The sequence below is a fragment of the Astyanax mexicanus genome, chromosome 21 (assembly GCF_023375975.1).
Source record: "Astyanax mexicanus isolate ESR-SI-001 chromosome 21, AstMex3_surface, whole genome shotgun sequence".
NCBI lineage: Eukaryota > Metazoa > Chordata > Actinopteri > Characiformes > Acestrorhamphidae > Astyanax > Astyanax mexicanus.
In genome coordinates this window covers 5,113,955-5,130,027 of record NC_064428.1, presented here as the reverse complement: position 1 = coordinate 5,130,027, position 16,073 = coordinate 5,113,955, and the positions used below count along the sequence as shown (strand labels likewise).

The following is a 16,073-nucleotide window of genomic DNA, read 5'->3' as shown; positions in this document are numbered from 1 at the left end:
TTTGTTCAGAATATATTAAACTTAATATCTTAAATAATAATCTTAATAATCTTAAATGTATTATTACACAGTGTTTTTATGAAATACATACAACTATTCACAAACAAAACACATAACGTACGTTATATTGATATTGACCCAAGTAGAAGCATATCAGCATACAGATTTCATTTTTATTCAGTAGGCTATATTTGAGGAAAATGTTGTTATAGTGTATTTATTTAATAAGTACAGGTAGCAGAGACCTAGATTGCATTATATACAGCATTTTTTTTTTTAGATAAGACAAGACTAAAAAAACCTGCCACATTAAGTAGAGGCAGCAGAGAGCTGCTTTTCAGGCATTAAGCAAAACACCTCAGTGCATTAACTCACACCTTCCAGTTCAAAAACAGGAAACTGATACTATTTCCTCCATTTGTCAGAGAAGAGCTTTAGAAGAAAAATGAAGTCCAGAAGCAGTGCATCACTCTTCCTCCTCTGCGCTCTGATTATTAACAACTTTACAGGTAATCTGCAATTTTAATCTTCATATCTTAATGTGATCATTTGATCTGAAGTGTAATCTACACATACATTATTAATCTGTAATTATTACTGTTGATTATGAGAAAATGTGTCATTATTTGTTTTTCATACAAAAATAATTTCAGTTTGTCAGAGAAAAAATAAAAAGTACAAAGATTAAATTAAATGTGAAAAATAAATTAACAGTTTTCTTTATGGGGTCAGCTATGGTTGGGATGTATCTTATGATTTTGTGTCACATTTTTGTTTCTCACACGAAATTAAAAAATTAATTTGCTAAAATATTTGTATATATTTTCTTCTCCACAGACTCCAGTGCATGTGACTTCACTGTGGCAGTAGGGAGCCCTGTTACCATTAAGCTTGGCCTTGATCAAACTGATGAGCTTGTATGGAAACACAACTCTAAGAGAGTGGTTAAAGGAGAGGTTAAAACATTACCAACAAAACTAAAAAACGCAAAGGTGACCAGTGATGATCTTGTAATCAGTTCTGTAAAAAAAGAAGATAATGGCGACCATGAGTTTGAAGTTTTCCTTTCGAATGGCACATCTAAAGCAAAAAAAACAATCACACTGTGTGTTCATGGTAAGATATATATGTATATATATATATATATATATATATGTTTGTGCAAGACTTAAGAATCTAAATATATAATTAATGCTGCAGGTAACAGCTTAATTGTCTCTTTTGTCATTAAACAATCATTTTCCATGTCTTGTTTAATAAGTTTATATTTAAGCTAAACGACTTTTTGTCTTTTTTTTTTAATAGAAAAGCCACCTAAGCCAACGGTAAACGACACATGTATAGATGGGACTCCTTACATTACCTGTGAAGTTAAAGACAAAACCGGACGGACCTTCAGTTGGTATAAAAATGGGAAAAGAATTGATGGAAATTCTGCAAGTCTAAAAAACATTGAGAGAGATCAGGACTATGAGTGTGCTGTGGAACAACCCATTCCAAGTGAAAAGAGTAATAAATTCATACTAACTGCGACTAAATGTAAGTACTCTACACAGTTTTATAAGTCCTTAAGCATAATTAATAACAGTAAACTAATTTATTGCCAATAAATTAAACCCAGTTCACATATTTAGACTGAGTTTTGTTAAAAATTAATGAAAGAAAGGGTAGAACTGAAAGAAACTAAAATATGATCATTTTTACCATTTTATACCAGGTTTAAAAAAAGGCAACAGTTTCTGTTCTCTGATGAATTTATCCACAGTGTGTGTTTTATTAATAAAAATGATCTGATAAATCATATTGTTTATTCTACTGATTTGTTCTTACAGAATAATTGATTATTTTGATGAATATGTTTGATGTCATTTTGCAGGTAGAAGTTCGGAGAACGGAGAAGAAGGCGATATGCTTTGGGGTTTTGAGCGCTGGATAATGATAACTATTCTAGCAGGAGGAGGGAGTCTGGTGCTGGTGCTGATGATCGTGCTGGTGATATGTGCCTGTCAAAGCTGCAAACGACGAGAGAAACACCTACAAGGTAAGTCAGCATTTATTGCTATATTTTAATGTTAGAAAACATTATTTAAAAAAAAACATATATATTTTATGAAATATAAGAAAAAAAAACTTTTTAGTTTGTAATAAATAAAAATAAATGTTACACACATATGTTTTGACAAGCAGGCAAATTAAACATTTAACTCACATACCTATTTAATAAAACTACGTCTTAGTTTAGAGATAATTTAGAGGCCTATAGTAAATTGAAATTAACAGTAAATTAACATCACTGTCAAAAAATGAATAGCTTTATATGACATATGTCAATGTCAGTGAATTAAATAAGTGCTTTGCTGATTAATTCTACTTTAAAACATTCAGGATCCCTCTACACATTTTTCAGGGCTTGAAATCTTGTAATAAAAATAAAAGTTTAACGATTAGAGCAAAATGCGTGCAAGCTGAAAATGGAGACTTTATTTTTTATTAGTTGGTACTATAGTGTATTAACCTTTATGGTTTTTATCATTCAAATATGAAGTATATAATTTCTATTATGCAATAATTGTATTGGTATTTTAGTAATATAAATGTAATTAATGTGACGGCCCATACATTTTGGTGATTCAGGGTTTTGGAGACCTCTCTGGTGAGAATGTGTAATTGCATACTTGTGCTGTGGTGCGGTCTTCTTTTAGTGCAAATAATCACAATAGAATATTTTTTTTAAATTGACGGTAAATGTATTTTTAACTTTTAAGCCAGGTAAATAAATATAAATATAACATGTATTTGGATTTTTGAGTTTATTGTTTTGCAATTTAAATAGTCAGAAAATAGTGATTGTCTATCATTTTTTTAAATAATATGTACTACACTATTGTATTAAATTTCAAAGTTCAAAAGTTATAGTAGCTACTTGTTAAAATAGTCTTCACGAATATCTGCATCTTTCAACACCCTGGCCATTGTTGATCCTGGTTTAAGAGAGGACCCTTATTGAGCTCTGTCTGATTTTATCTTGTCAGCTCTCTTCTTCTCTCTTTTATTGTTTTTTTTTTCTTTATCCTCTAAAAACGACATTTCATGCTGTAACTATGAAATAAACATCTCATAACAAGGAGATATGATATTGTAATGATGAGACATTCTGTCACGACATATTTTGTAATTCTGAAATATTTACAACATAACATCTCGTATATAACATATTGGATACCACTTTAAAATAAGACTAGGGTTTATAAATGGTTTACAATTAGTTTATTAATGGTTACTTATTAGGTTGTAAATTCCTTAAAAATCATTAATAATCTGTTATAACACATATGTAGAAAGGGCAACAATGCCCTTTTTTTCCAAATAGTGAACCCACAGCCATCTATATTTTTACGTATGTGTTATAACTGATTATTTATGATTTATAAGGCATTTGCAACCTAATTAGTAACCATTAATAAACTAATTGTAAACCATTTATAAACCCTTTATAAAGGTAGTCTTATTTTAAAGTGGTACCAATATTGTAGTTATGAGAGAGTACCTTGTAATAATGAAGTATTCTGACGTTCTGAACGATTTATGTTGCATTTATGTTTAGGACTATCACAATAATTGCAATACCGATTTATCACACAATAAATGAACATGACCTCAATTGTTTTTGATAATCGTGATATCGTCTATTGTGTTTATTTGTATGTTTCTTCACATATATAACAGTGAACAGTATTATAGCCACTCATGCTTCGATAGCTGTGACTCCATAACACACATACACACAGTGTGGACTAAAGTAGGTAAAGAAATAAGTATATAACTCCCAAACTAATTATAATAAATGATTATTAAAATGTTTGCTGTCTTTAAAAAGTGTATAATTGCTTTTTTCATGCTATTCTGTTATCATTATGTCAATAGCATTTATTATTCTTAAAATTACAAAAATATTGTGTATCGCAATAATTTCTGGGACAATATATCGTCCACAAAATATTCTTATCGTGACAGGCCTATTTATGTTATGTCTCATAGCAACAGGAAACTTTCTCATAATTTCAACATGTTGTAGCTAAAAATTACAACATAAAATGTTGCATAATAACGAGATATTTGTTATAAGTACAGCAAAATAAAAATGACATTTTGGACATTTGGCAATAAACTTCCACATCAGCAAATTGATTCTATTTTGTGTAAGTTCTTGGCTGACTCATCAGAATTTCTCAAATGCGTCAAATGTTTTCTGAATATCTAACCATGTCACAGTACTTCCTGTCATCCAGCTCTTGTTCAACTGTGACCTGTTTTTTTATCTTTCAAAAATGAGAACACAGCTGTTTGCACTCTGTTCCCTTGTTTGTTCCTTTTTAACTGTTTTGCTATTCATAAGAATAATTACAGTTTCTTAAGAACATCTAGTTTTACCTTAGAGAGTAGCAGCGGCATTAATTTCATCAGTGCAGATTTTTCTCTATTTTGTTTGTTTGTTTTTGTTGATTTGATTTGATTTTTTAAATATTTTTTGCAAATATTGTAGTATATATTTTAAAAGGACAACACTAAAAAATAAAACTATATAATTTAAAGTAGTCAGTGTACAGCTTGTATAGCAGTATATATTTACTGTCTTCTGAAACAGGGCTATTAAATTTGGTGTTTTGGATACAATTCTCTTATACTGGCCACTAAATATTCAACATGGCACCTCATGGCAAAGAACTCTCTGATCCTGTGGCTAAGAGTGTACGAAGACTTCTAACACCCTTAAACTGAGTCACAGCATGGTGACCAAAGCCATACAGCAGTTTTCCAAGACAAGTTCCAATCAGATCAGTCCTCCCAGGGTCAGCCAAAATGTTTAATACACGTGTTCAGCATATTATCCAGAGGTTCTCTTTAAAAATAGACGAATGAGTGCTGCAAGCATTGCTGCAGAGGTTGAAGAAGTGGAAGGTCAGCCTGCAGTGCTCAGACAATACGTTACACACTTCATCTACTCTGTCTGCATGGCACTGTGTTAGAAGGTAGCCTCTTCTGAAGCTGATGTACAAAAAAGCCTGCAAATAGTTTGCTGAAGACAAGCCGTCCAAAAGCATGGCGTACTGGTACCATGTCCTGTGTCCTGTGTCTAACAAGACCAAGATAAACGTGTTTAGCTCAGATGATACACAGCATGTGTCGCAGTGCCCTGGTGAAGACTAGCAAGACTAAAACGCGGCTCTTTCACTGCGACCTCCCTGCGGCACATGCTGGTCCGGCGAGTGACTAAAGCACAGCTCTTTCACTACTTCCGATGGAATGCGACAGACCGTGAGGTGCTGCATGCTGCCGCTGTTGTGCTGAAATCCGACTCCCTGCAGAATCTGACTCCGCTTCATGCAGAATTTCTCACAAAACCGCCCGCTGTAAAACTGCTCGAGTTCAGTTTCAGTTAGTTACCGTTTTTTTCTTTTAATTACCGTTTCTACTAGTTTCAGACTGTCCGCGCTGCGATTACATCACGTGTTAAGCCATGCGGTTGCCTTGTGTTTATGCCCGCTCCCCCTCAATCCCTCCCTCTCGCTCCCTCTCGCTCCCCCTCGCTCCCCCTTCCCTCGCCCTTCCCGGCAGCAGACAGAGGTGGCGCTGCTCAACCAGAACTCTGAGTATCAGAGTGTCAAGAATCAGAACATTGCAACATGACGTGTTTGTTTTTACTGACTTGGGTAAAATCGCACATCCGCCGATGTGACTAACGCGAATGCGCACATCGCAATGACGATGCTTAAAAGATATATACTGCAGCCCTACTGAGGAGCTGAATTCAAACATGTACTCTGACATTTCAAAGCAGAGCATGATCCCCTCCAGTGTTGTGGCAGTTCACAGCTTTTCTGAACTAGTTCAAGTTCAGTTCATTTTACTTTTTTGGTGAGATATTCAAATAAATACTTTTTTTCACACTACAAGCTAGAAATCACTATACGTTCTTTAAAACTGCTGATTGTAGACATTTACTCATGATACTGCAACTGTGGGTTTCTTACCAGGTGATGAAAATCTTCATAAGGAGAATCGGTGTCTGTCTCCGTGCATCACTTCCACTAGACATTTTTTTTTAATTGCAGCGCTTTCTCTCACTCTCGTCATTGGTCTCTCTCCCTGTATCTCTCTCTCTCTCTCTGTATCTCTCTCTCTCTCTGTATCTCTCTCTCGCTCTCTCTCTGTATCTCTCTCTCTCTGTATCTCTCTCTCGCTCTCTCTCTGTATCTCTCTCTCTCTGTATCTCTCGCTCTCTCTCTGTATCTCTCTCTCTCTGTATCTCTCGCTCTCTCTCTGTATCTCTCTCTCTCTGTATCTCTCTCTCTCTGTATCTCTCGCTCTCTCTCTGTATCTCTCTCTCTCTGTATCTCTCTCTCTCTGTATCTCTCTGTTTCTCTCTCTCTCTCTCTGTATCTCTCTCTCTGTATCTCTCTCTGTATCTCTCTCTCTCTGTATCTCTCTCTGTATCTCTCTCTGTATCTCTCTGTATCTCTCTGTACAGTGATGTCTGCCGTTCATGACACATACTGTGAACTAATTCACGTTCAAGTTCTATATAAAAATATGTGTTGCTTTCGGTTCAACGTTCACGAAAAAATGAGCGTGTTCAATGAAAGCGTTCTTTTGAACTCGTTCACGCACAACACTGATCCCCTCCCATCGGAAACTTTGCAAAATGGCAGGATTCCTACAGAATAACAGGAAGCTGAAGGTAAAGAAGATGGACTGAGCAAGTCTCCAGATCTAAACCTAATTGAGCACCTGTGGGGTATCCTCAAGCTCTGTGATGCCATCACAAAAGAGTGGCAGAGGATTTCAGTAGTGACCTGTGTGGTTAATTAGACATTAATGGCTGTGTAAGCTGAACACTGGCTCCTGACTAAACTATATGCATTTTATTTCTCTAGTGTTGATTTCACACATTATGCCACTCGTCAGAGATAAGCTTACACTTCTACACATTCAAGTCAGCATGTGTTTGCTATAGTGATGACAGGAAATCTCGCCTTGCAGGGCCAAAATGCACAAAAGGCACATACTGTTTTGGGCACAACGTGCAATAAACCAATCAGCGCGTCACTTGCCATTCAAAAGAGTCAGGTATGATCTGACTTTGGTGGATTGCCGTTTCACCACACCCAATGGCATAGTGTGATGAGGTAAGAGGTCTACCTCATCACCAAAGCTGTTGCTGGGACATTTAATGTTCTGTAAAGACTATTGTTTTAACAAACACATGGCGATACTTACCTGAGAAGGGGGTTCCAAAGGACTGGCAGCCATTACAGTTCCTCTTCTTGTACTAGCCAGAAGAAATGTTAATGTTTGTATGTATTTAATTAGGATGTTTTAACTTACCTGCTGAGGTTTGGTTTAGCCCGGGGCGGGGCTTCCAGTATTTAAAGGGGCAGTAAGTTAGAGTGGGGGAGCTTTTTTCTCATTGTGTAACTGACAGCTAAAGAGTTAGTTCTAAGCTCAGTTAAGTACTGTCCTGAAGCCTAGGCACAGTAATTATTTGTAGGGCTACTGTTCAATGCTAAGTTGCATTATAGTCCTTTAATTTGCATTGTATTTTTTAATTCTTTATTTTTCTTTTTTTCTTTAATTACACTTTTGTGTCTAATTTTAAGAGTTTACAGAGAACTTCACAGAAAATTTCACTCCAGATTTCTCCTTTAAACAGCGCAGACAGAAGGCAGAAATATACTGTTGGTGGGTGTAAGATCATCCCCCCTGAAATGAAAAGAAGGATACTACTTAGCCTGACACTGTTAAACATTATTTTATAACTTCAGCTGTTCCAGTTGTAGGCTACTACTACTAAGTTTGCTAAATAGGGCAAAATTGACATTAGCCCTAACCAGTGTTGGGCATGTTACTTTGAAAAAGTAATTAGTTATAGTTACTAGTTACTTCTCCAAAAAAGTAACTGAGTCACTAACTGAGTTACTTTACTATAAAAGTAACTAGTTACCAGTAAAAGTAACTATTGCGTTACTTCGCCCCGAAAAAAAAATGAACAAAAGAAAAGAAATGATTTAATTACTATTATTATTAGAAAAATAACAAACGAAAATAAACCCATGTTGACAAAAATATAATCTAACGAATTTTAAAAAATAAGAAACTAATAACTCCACAGGACCAAACAAAATTACTAAGACTTGTAATACTGAAAAAAAACCCCGGAAAAACCAAATACGCGTCTGAGGATACAAATTAAACAAACCAAACCACACTCAAAGCAAAAATATGTATATAAACAAAATCCATTAAAAAACTAATTTAAAACAATCACAGGCTTTCTGCGCACAATAATAAAAGTTTCGGTTAGTTTCAGTTTCAAATCATGAAAACAGCTCATCAAAACCTCAACCTATCCTTTATATGTGACAATATTTGATTAACTTACAGGTCCTTACTTATTTTTATTTAACTGAACTGAGTTTTATATTATTTATAGCCTCGTGCTGAATTCAGCTCCGCGCTGCAAAAGAGATAGAGAGAGAAAGAGAGAGAGAGAGAGACAGAGAGAGAGAGAGAGAGAGAGAGAGGCGCAGCGCATTTTGCCTGCTTTAGTGAATTTAATAACATGAATTTTACTACACTTGTCCGACCTTATTTATTAAAACGTTTTTTTTTTTGTTTTGTTTTTTTAGAAGAGAGATGTTATTCTGTGCGCAATGCCGCACGCTGCGCCAAGCACCACTTTGCGTGCCTGCAACATTTTAAAGCATTGGACGAGATTTTAATTAATTAATTAATATATTTAATATCTTAATAAATTTGCTCTGGTGATTAGAAACAAATGCTAACATATGGCTTTATATTTCTGTGTATTTGAAATTGTTTTTAATTTTTTTTTTTGTTTTAAATTTTATATAATTGACGGGCAGCACCACACGCCAGGGTGACAATGTGCTTTATTTTTCAGATATAAAAGTGAATTTCAGTTAAATAATAGCAAAGTTAAATAAAATAAATTTATGTTCAGTCAAAGTTCTTTTCTCTTTTAATTTTCCATTTCAAAAACTCCAGAATTTAAGTGAGAATAAGCATCTGTTGAAATTCTTAAACAGAAGAATGCCAGTCTGCTATATTAAGTTATATTAGGTTATTTAGTCTGTGTACTAAACATAAATATAAAACCTTATAACTGACAGAAATAAATATAACTAATAATTATTTATAGTTACTGTGCAGATTTTTAAGTATATTTTATTTTTATAGTTGATTGCTGAATGCTCTGGGTGAGCTTTATTTTTCTGTGGTAAAGAAGTGATGGTATGGGATATTTTGGGGCGCAGGGTGCAGGGTGATCACTCGCGCAAGGCTTTTTTTCGCCGCCAAGATAGAAACACGCCAGAAATTTACCTGAACACACATCATTTCCACCACGCCCATCAGCGTCAATATATTCCAGGCTATTTTAAGGACGTGTGCGCAAGGCGTAAAAATAGACTGTTGACGGGGTGTACGATGGCAACGCGCCACGCTACATGGCTTGCGCGGGGTGTACGATAGGGCCTTTGTCTGTTTGCGCAAAGTTAAAAAAATAAGTTGATTGAGCAGCTAAAGTAAGGTGCAGTAACAGGGTGTAATGGGGAAATGGTAACAGTGTTAGTTAATTAGTTAGATTACTCCTTACTGAAAAAAGTAACGGCGTTTATTATAAAGCCGTTACTCCCATCACTGGCCCTAACAGACTAATAATAATACATTTTACTACACAACAAAAATATATCAATAAAAATACAAAAGAACTACAAAAAAATGGATAAACTCTTTTCTAACAGGACAATGCTCACTTACATACATGTTTCGCACCAGTTTAATCCCCTCTCACAGTAAAACTAAGCATGTGTCCTGCATTCACTCACATTCATCACAGATGAATCACAGATTTTCACTTCTGTTTTTTTTTTTTTTATACTTGTGCTATTCTGGGTGGGCCGGAGGAGGACTGGTTCTTACTTTAAGTCCAGTTTCCTCCGAAGATTTTTTTTTTTCTTGTTCAGTGGGAGATTTTGCTTTGGCTTGTAGTCACATTGTCTTGTGTAGAAGGGATTTAGATCAAGATTTCTAGTGAAAAAAGCACTATATAAATAAATGTGAAATAAATTTTTAATTGAGCTCTATAGACATCAAAGGTTATATGTACTTTTCTAGTCGACAAAATACCTAAACTTACTTTGACTTTGATTATTTTTGATGGAAAAGCAGTTAACTACTAGTTTGATGAAAAATAAATTACGCTATACATGTTATACATCCAATCATAGTACCTAAAACACATTATAGATCTTATTACAGTAATAATCACAGTACTGTAATTAGTGTCAAAGTAAACACAGTAAAAAGTTCTTCCTTTGATGAATAGCACACCTCCGTTCTCCCACAGCGTTCTGAGATCCAAAAATGTTAACAGTTTGTCCAAACTGCACGACACAGGGCATAATTTGACCCGATAAGTCACTTTTTTACACCGTTATCCAGCTCAAAGTAGCTCCACACCTCATTGCTGGAATCCAGAGAGACCTGACAGCTTATTAAAATATACTGTTTACATCCAATAACGCTAGCTTCAGCTTAGAGCGCCGCCATTACTGAACTGATAATGACAGACATATATACATAGACTCTGCATAGCCTGCCTCCTGGCACCAGCTGCTGTGCTATGTGGAATCTATGTATGTATATGTTTATGTTATTTTCAGTTCAGTAATGGGGACACCTGGAGCTGAAGCTAGCATTATGGGATGTAAACAGTGCTTTTTAGTAAGTCAGATTAGTTTATTTTAAACCAGCTATCAGAAACAATATCATCACAGTTTACATGGTTTCTTTTAGAAAAATCTCTGTATATCCAGATCTGTGTTAACGTCAGCTCGCTGCTCTTCGCTGCTGAATCTAAAAAAGAAAACTTTACAAATCCTCCAAGCTGATTGGCTGTTTCTATTACGAGGCGGGACTTCCTGAACCGGCTCCGTGATTGGAGCTTTCCCATTTACACAGCATTCTGTCTACTCATTAAAAACACAGCTGAGCTCAGAGAAATGATTCTCTCCTGGCGACGCCCCTGTTCTGCGGTATCATTTTTGGGGGGGACAAATCCACCCCCCCCCCCCCCCCCCCCCCGGGTCCTACGCCTATGTTTATACAGCAACACTCACTCATTTATGCAGATTCACTCACTCACTCAGACTCAGTTACTGCTGAACTCAAAGGAAAAGTTTAATCTGACCCAGTTGCGGTTCACTGTAGCACAGCTGAACATCCAGCTTCAGCACAAAACCAGTAGAGGCGTATATTATAAATACATGGTTCTTCTGTTTGTTTCTTTAAGCAGAAGCCACGATGTCTCTTAATGTTTACTGGCACACTGTTTTTAACAATACATCAACAGCTTTCTCATTTTAAAAAGAGAAATGATGCATTAAATATGAAAAGTTCATTGATTTACTAAAGATAATTAGAATTACAAATATTTTAATTATTTAAATTATTTTAATTAAAGATTAAAATTAAAAGTGCAACATCTTATAAATACAATAAGTGGATTAATTATAGTCTTATAAACATTCTTCACTGTGTTGAGTAGAATTAACTTGTTCTTTAACACTTTTTGCAGATTCTGCTGTAACTGAAAATGATTTGTCACTTTCTAAACCAAGTTTGTTTGTTTGCTAACACAGATTTTTGCATACAGATTGTTGTGTGGTGTGATTCATCATATTGTGTGACACCTTGTCATATGGTGTGACATTCAGAATAAAAAAAATTGATTATTTATCATAAACTCTTCAATGTGATATATGGGGAATTGTGCCAGCAACGTGTACGTGAATTTTGGTATTTTTATAACAAGGTATTCCCAAAATAATTAAAAGTATATTGGAAGAATTTGCTTAAACTTCTTCCTATGTGTGTAGATAATAAAGAATAATGCAAAAGGTAACATATTTGCACTTGAGCAATGCTATACTTTTATATAACAATGATAAAGAGTCAGGATAAATTGACTTACATTATAACATTACCCATTTTTAATTTAATATACAATAACATTCATGTCACACCATATGACAATTTTAGTCAGTAAGACCATAAACTAGTGAATACATGTCAATTGTAAGAGAAAATCTACAAGACCATATATAAATTTAGAAATATTAGAGTTGTAAGAATAAATACTTATTTTATTTTATTTTTTTTACATTTTCAACCACCCATATGTCCATAAAACAGTGAAACTACACATTAAACGGTACCACTTTCAAATAAGACTACCTTTATAAAGGGTTTATAAATGGTTTACAATTAGTTTATTAATGGTTACTAATTAGGTTGTAAATGCCTTAAAAATCATTAATAATCAGTTATAACACATATATAGAAAGAGCAACAATGACCTGTTGTTTGCCAAATAGTGAACCCACAGTCATATATATTGTTGCCCTTTCTATGTATGAGTTATAACTGATTATTAATGATTTTTAAGGCCTTTACACCCTAATTGGTAACCATCAATAAACTAATTATAAACCATTTATAAACCCTTTATAAAGGTAGTCTTATTTCAAAATGGTACCTATTAAATTATAGTAATGTAGTGCTTATTGTAATTATCATAACTTATCGTAACATACATGGAAAATATATACATTTATAGGTTTGTTTGGTCGCTTGTGCCACCATCTTGCCAGTGATTTTTAGACCTCTGTTTGAAAGTGTTCTGCTGAAATCTCAATTTGAAGGGACAAAAAGTCCTAATATTTTCCTCTACGCCTCCAGCCTAACAAGAATCAGGGCACCCTATCCCTATGTGTGTATGCTCAAAACAGAGGGGTAGGGCTAAGTAGACGAGCCAATGAGTGAAATGGGATTGGGTCCATCATTTACAGGATAAATCTATTTATTGTAGTATTCACCCTTTTATAGAAATTTAATTAAATTTGGCCATCAGGCTTTGCAGATCTACAGTAGTAAGCTGTATGCAGGTACTACTATCAGAATTAATTTATTTGTTGTATAATAGCAATCCTGTTTAGCTATAACATAGATGGTTTATGGTTGATATTCTTTTTAAATACTGTTGGCCTTTCTTAGGTCCATCTTACTGCAGGGCTAGGAGACCTAAAAGAAGCCATTTCTGCAAGTACGCCACAAACAGAGTCACCTAAGGTGTGCTTTTGCAGAAATGGCTTCTTTCTCATCACTCTCCCATACAGCTTCTCCTTGTGCAAAGTGCGCTGTATTGTTGAGCGATGCACAGTGACACCATCTGCAGCAAGTTGATGCTGGTGGTCTGTGGATTGGAGGTGGTCTGTGGATTGTCCTTGACTGTTCTCACCATTCTTCTTCTCTGCCTTTCTGATATTTTTCTTGTTCTGCCACTTCTGGGCTTAACAAGAACTGTCCCTGTGGTCTTCCATTTCCTTACTATGTTCCTCACAGTGGAAACTGACAGGTTAAATCTCTGAGACAACTTTTTGTATCCTTCCCATGAACAACTATGTTGAACAATCTTTGTTTTTAGATCATTTGAGAGTTGTTTTGATGAGCCCATGATGCCACTCTTCAGAGGAGATTCAAATAGGAGAACAACTTGCAATTGGCCACCTTAAATACCTTTTCTCATGATTGGATACACCTGGCTATGAAGTTCAAAGCTCAATGAGGTTACCAAACCAATTTTGTGCTTCAGTAAGTCAGTAAAAAGTAGTTAGGAGTATTCAAATCAATAAAATGATAAGGGTGCCCATACTTTTTTGGTTTAATGCATATTTCACATTTTCTGTTAGTACAATAAACCTCATTTCAATCCTGAAATATTACTGTAAAAATGATTAAGATTAATAGGGGTGCCCAAACTTTTTCATATAACTGTAGCTGCCTTTTCTCTTTTTTGAACTTGTAGATGAGGAGGAGTTCAAACTGCATCATTTCCACACCTCTCCACACTCTGGGCAGCAAAGATCGAAGAATACAGCGAGAGGTCAGCCGGCACCTCCAGTCCCCCAAGAGGATCCTGAAGTCTCCAACTATGAAGTGGATGAACCTCCACCCAAGACCCAGCCTAGATCAAAGAGGAGTCCTCGGCCTCCTCCACCTCCTGTAGACGACGACGAACAACCTCCACCGTTACCCCAACCAAGGAAAAATGGTCCACATGGCAAGAAGAATCAAGGTCCTTTATATATGCAACAATGAACCAATGCTTAATGTTGACCATTCGTTCCTGATGTAAATCAAGGTGAGGCGTTTAATCACATTATGTCGTGTTTTATATACACTGCTCAAAAAAATGAAGGGAACACTTAATTGTCACAGAATAATGATAGCAACAGCAAGACAAACCCCTAAAAAAAGGGAATGGTTTTGCAGGTGGTCTCCACAGACGATAAATAATCTATTTTTATCTTTTTTAATCTAAAGTTGTGTGCACTCTTGGTTAATTCTTTCTTTTTGAGACTTTTGAGTAAACACAGTTTCTGTAGCTAAATTTACTCTGAGAATTCAGCAATTCTTAAAGCAATTTTTCTGCATTCATTTAAAAAAAAAAACAATTACAGCTCGATACACCTTTTTGTAGCAGCTAAAAATATATCTGTTCTCGTATTTCCCCACTTTGCTTTGAAGAATATATAATTCTGAAAAATTATTGGTTTACCTGCTGGTATGTGTCTGTTAACTTGAGGGCCATATCTTGAGAGCCATACATTGTAGTTTTGAGGACGTTTTGTGTTTAAATATTGTCCTTTTCACTAATCATAGCATGAAACTATACACTTTAAAAAACAGAGGTGTGATATAAGTACTTTTTTGTACTCAAAGCTACACTCTTCGTAATTGTACCCTCAAAGGTACAATAAAGTAATTTCTGACAGCAGATACAGATTTGTACCATTTAACCAGCCAAAAGGTACATTCAGTATTCTGTATTACTGTACTAATAAACAATATATATTTTTTATTTGAAAGTCGGACAATTTTGGATCATCAAGTTTTTGAGCCATATTTAGTTGATCATAATGTTTATAATATTTATAATCTTTACTGGCACAAAAAACATGGGTACAAAAAAGGACTTTTACTAAAAGGTACTTTTTTGTACCTCAGTATAAGGTACAGCCCCAGAGAGAAGCTTTGTACTCTTTTAAGTACAAATCTGTACTTCCTTTTCTTAGTGTGTACCCATAGCTCTCAGATTGCACAGGTAGTCCAGCTCCTCCAGAATGGTGCATCCATACATGCTAATGCAAAAAGGTTTGCGGGACTCGTCTCGAGAGCATGGAGGTCACAGGACAGGGCTGTAAAAGGGCATTTAATCAGCAGCAGGTCTGGAGGAGCACTGCCAGAGCCACAAAAAAGTGATCTTAAACCATCTGAAACAGACTTCAAGAGGGTGGCATGAAAGCCCTGCGTCCACTAGTGAGACGTGCAGATCAAATTGGAGTAGGTTCAAACTGAGTGCACATAACAGACGTGCAGAGGTGGAAAGTAATGAATTACATTTACTCAAGTTACTGTAATTTAGTAGATTTTAGGAGTAATTTGTATTTTTAAAGTAGTTTTTGAAACAGGTAATTTTACTTTTACTCAAGTACATTTTGACACAAGTAATTTACTTTGCTACATTGTAAAACTCCCAATTACTGAGTAAAAAATAAAATGCTTGGAAAAAAAACAATTGTTTGAATAAAAAAAAATGGCAAGTTAAAGCACAGCAATGGCAAGTTATAAAATAGTAATGAACTGTAAAACAAAAAAAAAATACAGTTTAAAGTCACCTATAACCATAACTTTTTAATAGTAAAGAAAAAAATGGATCATAGAAACCTATACCACTTGTTCTTTATAATGTTTTATGGGGTGGTCCAAATTATTATTAAAAAATACTGCCTGAAAGATCCAAATTATTCTGAGGAATAATAGTTCACTAAAACAATTTAATTTATGATTTTTTACTTTTTTACATCAAATAATTAAAATAAACTATGTAACTTTTACTCAAAGTACATTTTAAATTGAGTAATTTTTTA

The 16,073-nt window shown here is 34.9% G+C and overlaps 1 protein-coding gene across 2 annotated transcripts; it reads left to right on the top strand.

The window, feature by feature from the left end:
• The first annotated feature begins 368 nt into the window (after nucleotides 1-368).
• Nucleotides 369-14,549, top strand: LOC111193467 (T-cell surface antigen CD2). 2 transcript variants are annotated; one of them, XM_049469282.1, is made up of 5 exons: nucleotides 369-509; nucleotides 838-1,116; nucleotides 1,306-1,539; nucleotides 1,877-2,041; nucleotides 13,949-14,549. In XM_049469282.1, exons 1-5 carry the CDS (start codon nucleotides 446-448, stop codon nucleotides 14,239-14,241), a joined length of 1,035 nt encoding a protein of 344 aa, XP_049325239.1. In that variant the 5' UTR covers nucleotides 369-445; the 3' UTR covers nucleotides 14,242-14,549. The 2 variants fall into 2 exon arrangements, with proteins under 2 accessions (XP_049325239.1, XP_049325241.1); XM_049469284.1 differs by having other exon boundaries at nucleotides 1,306-1,543; nucleotides 1,881-2,041.
• The last annotated feature ends 1,524 nt before the right edge of the window (nucleotides 14,550-16,073 follow it).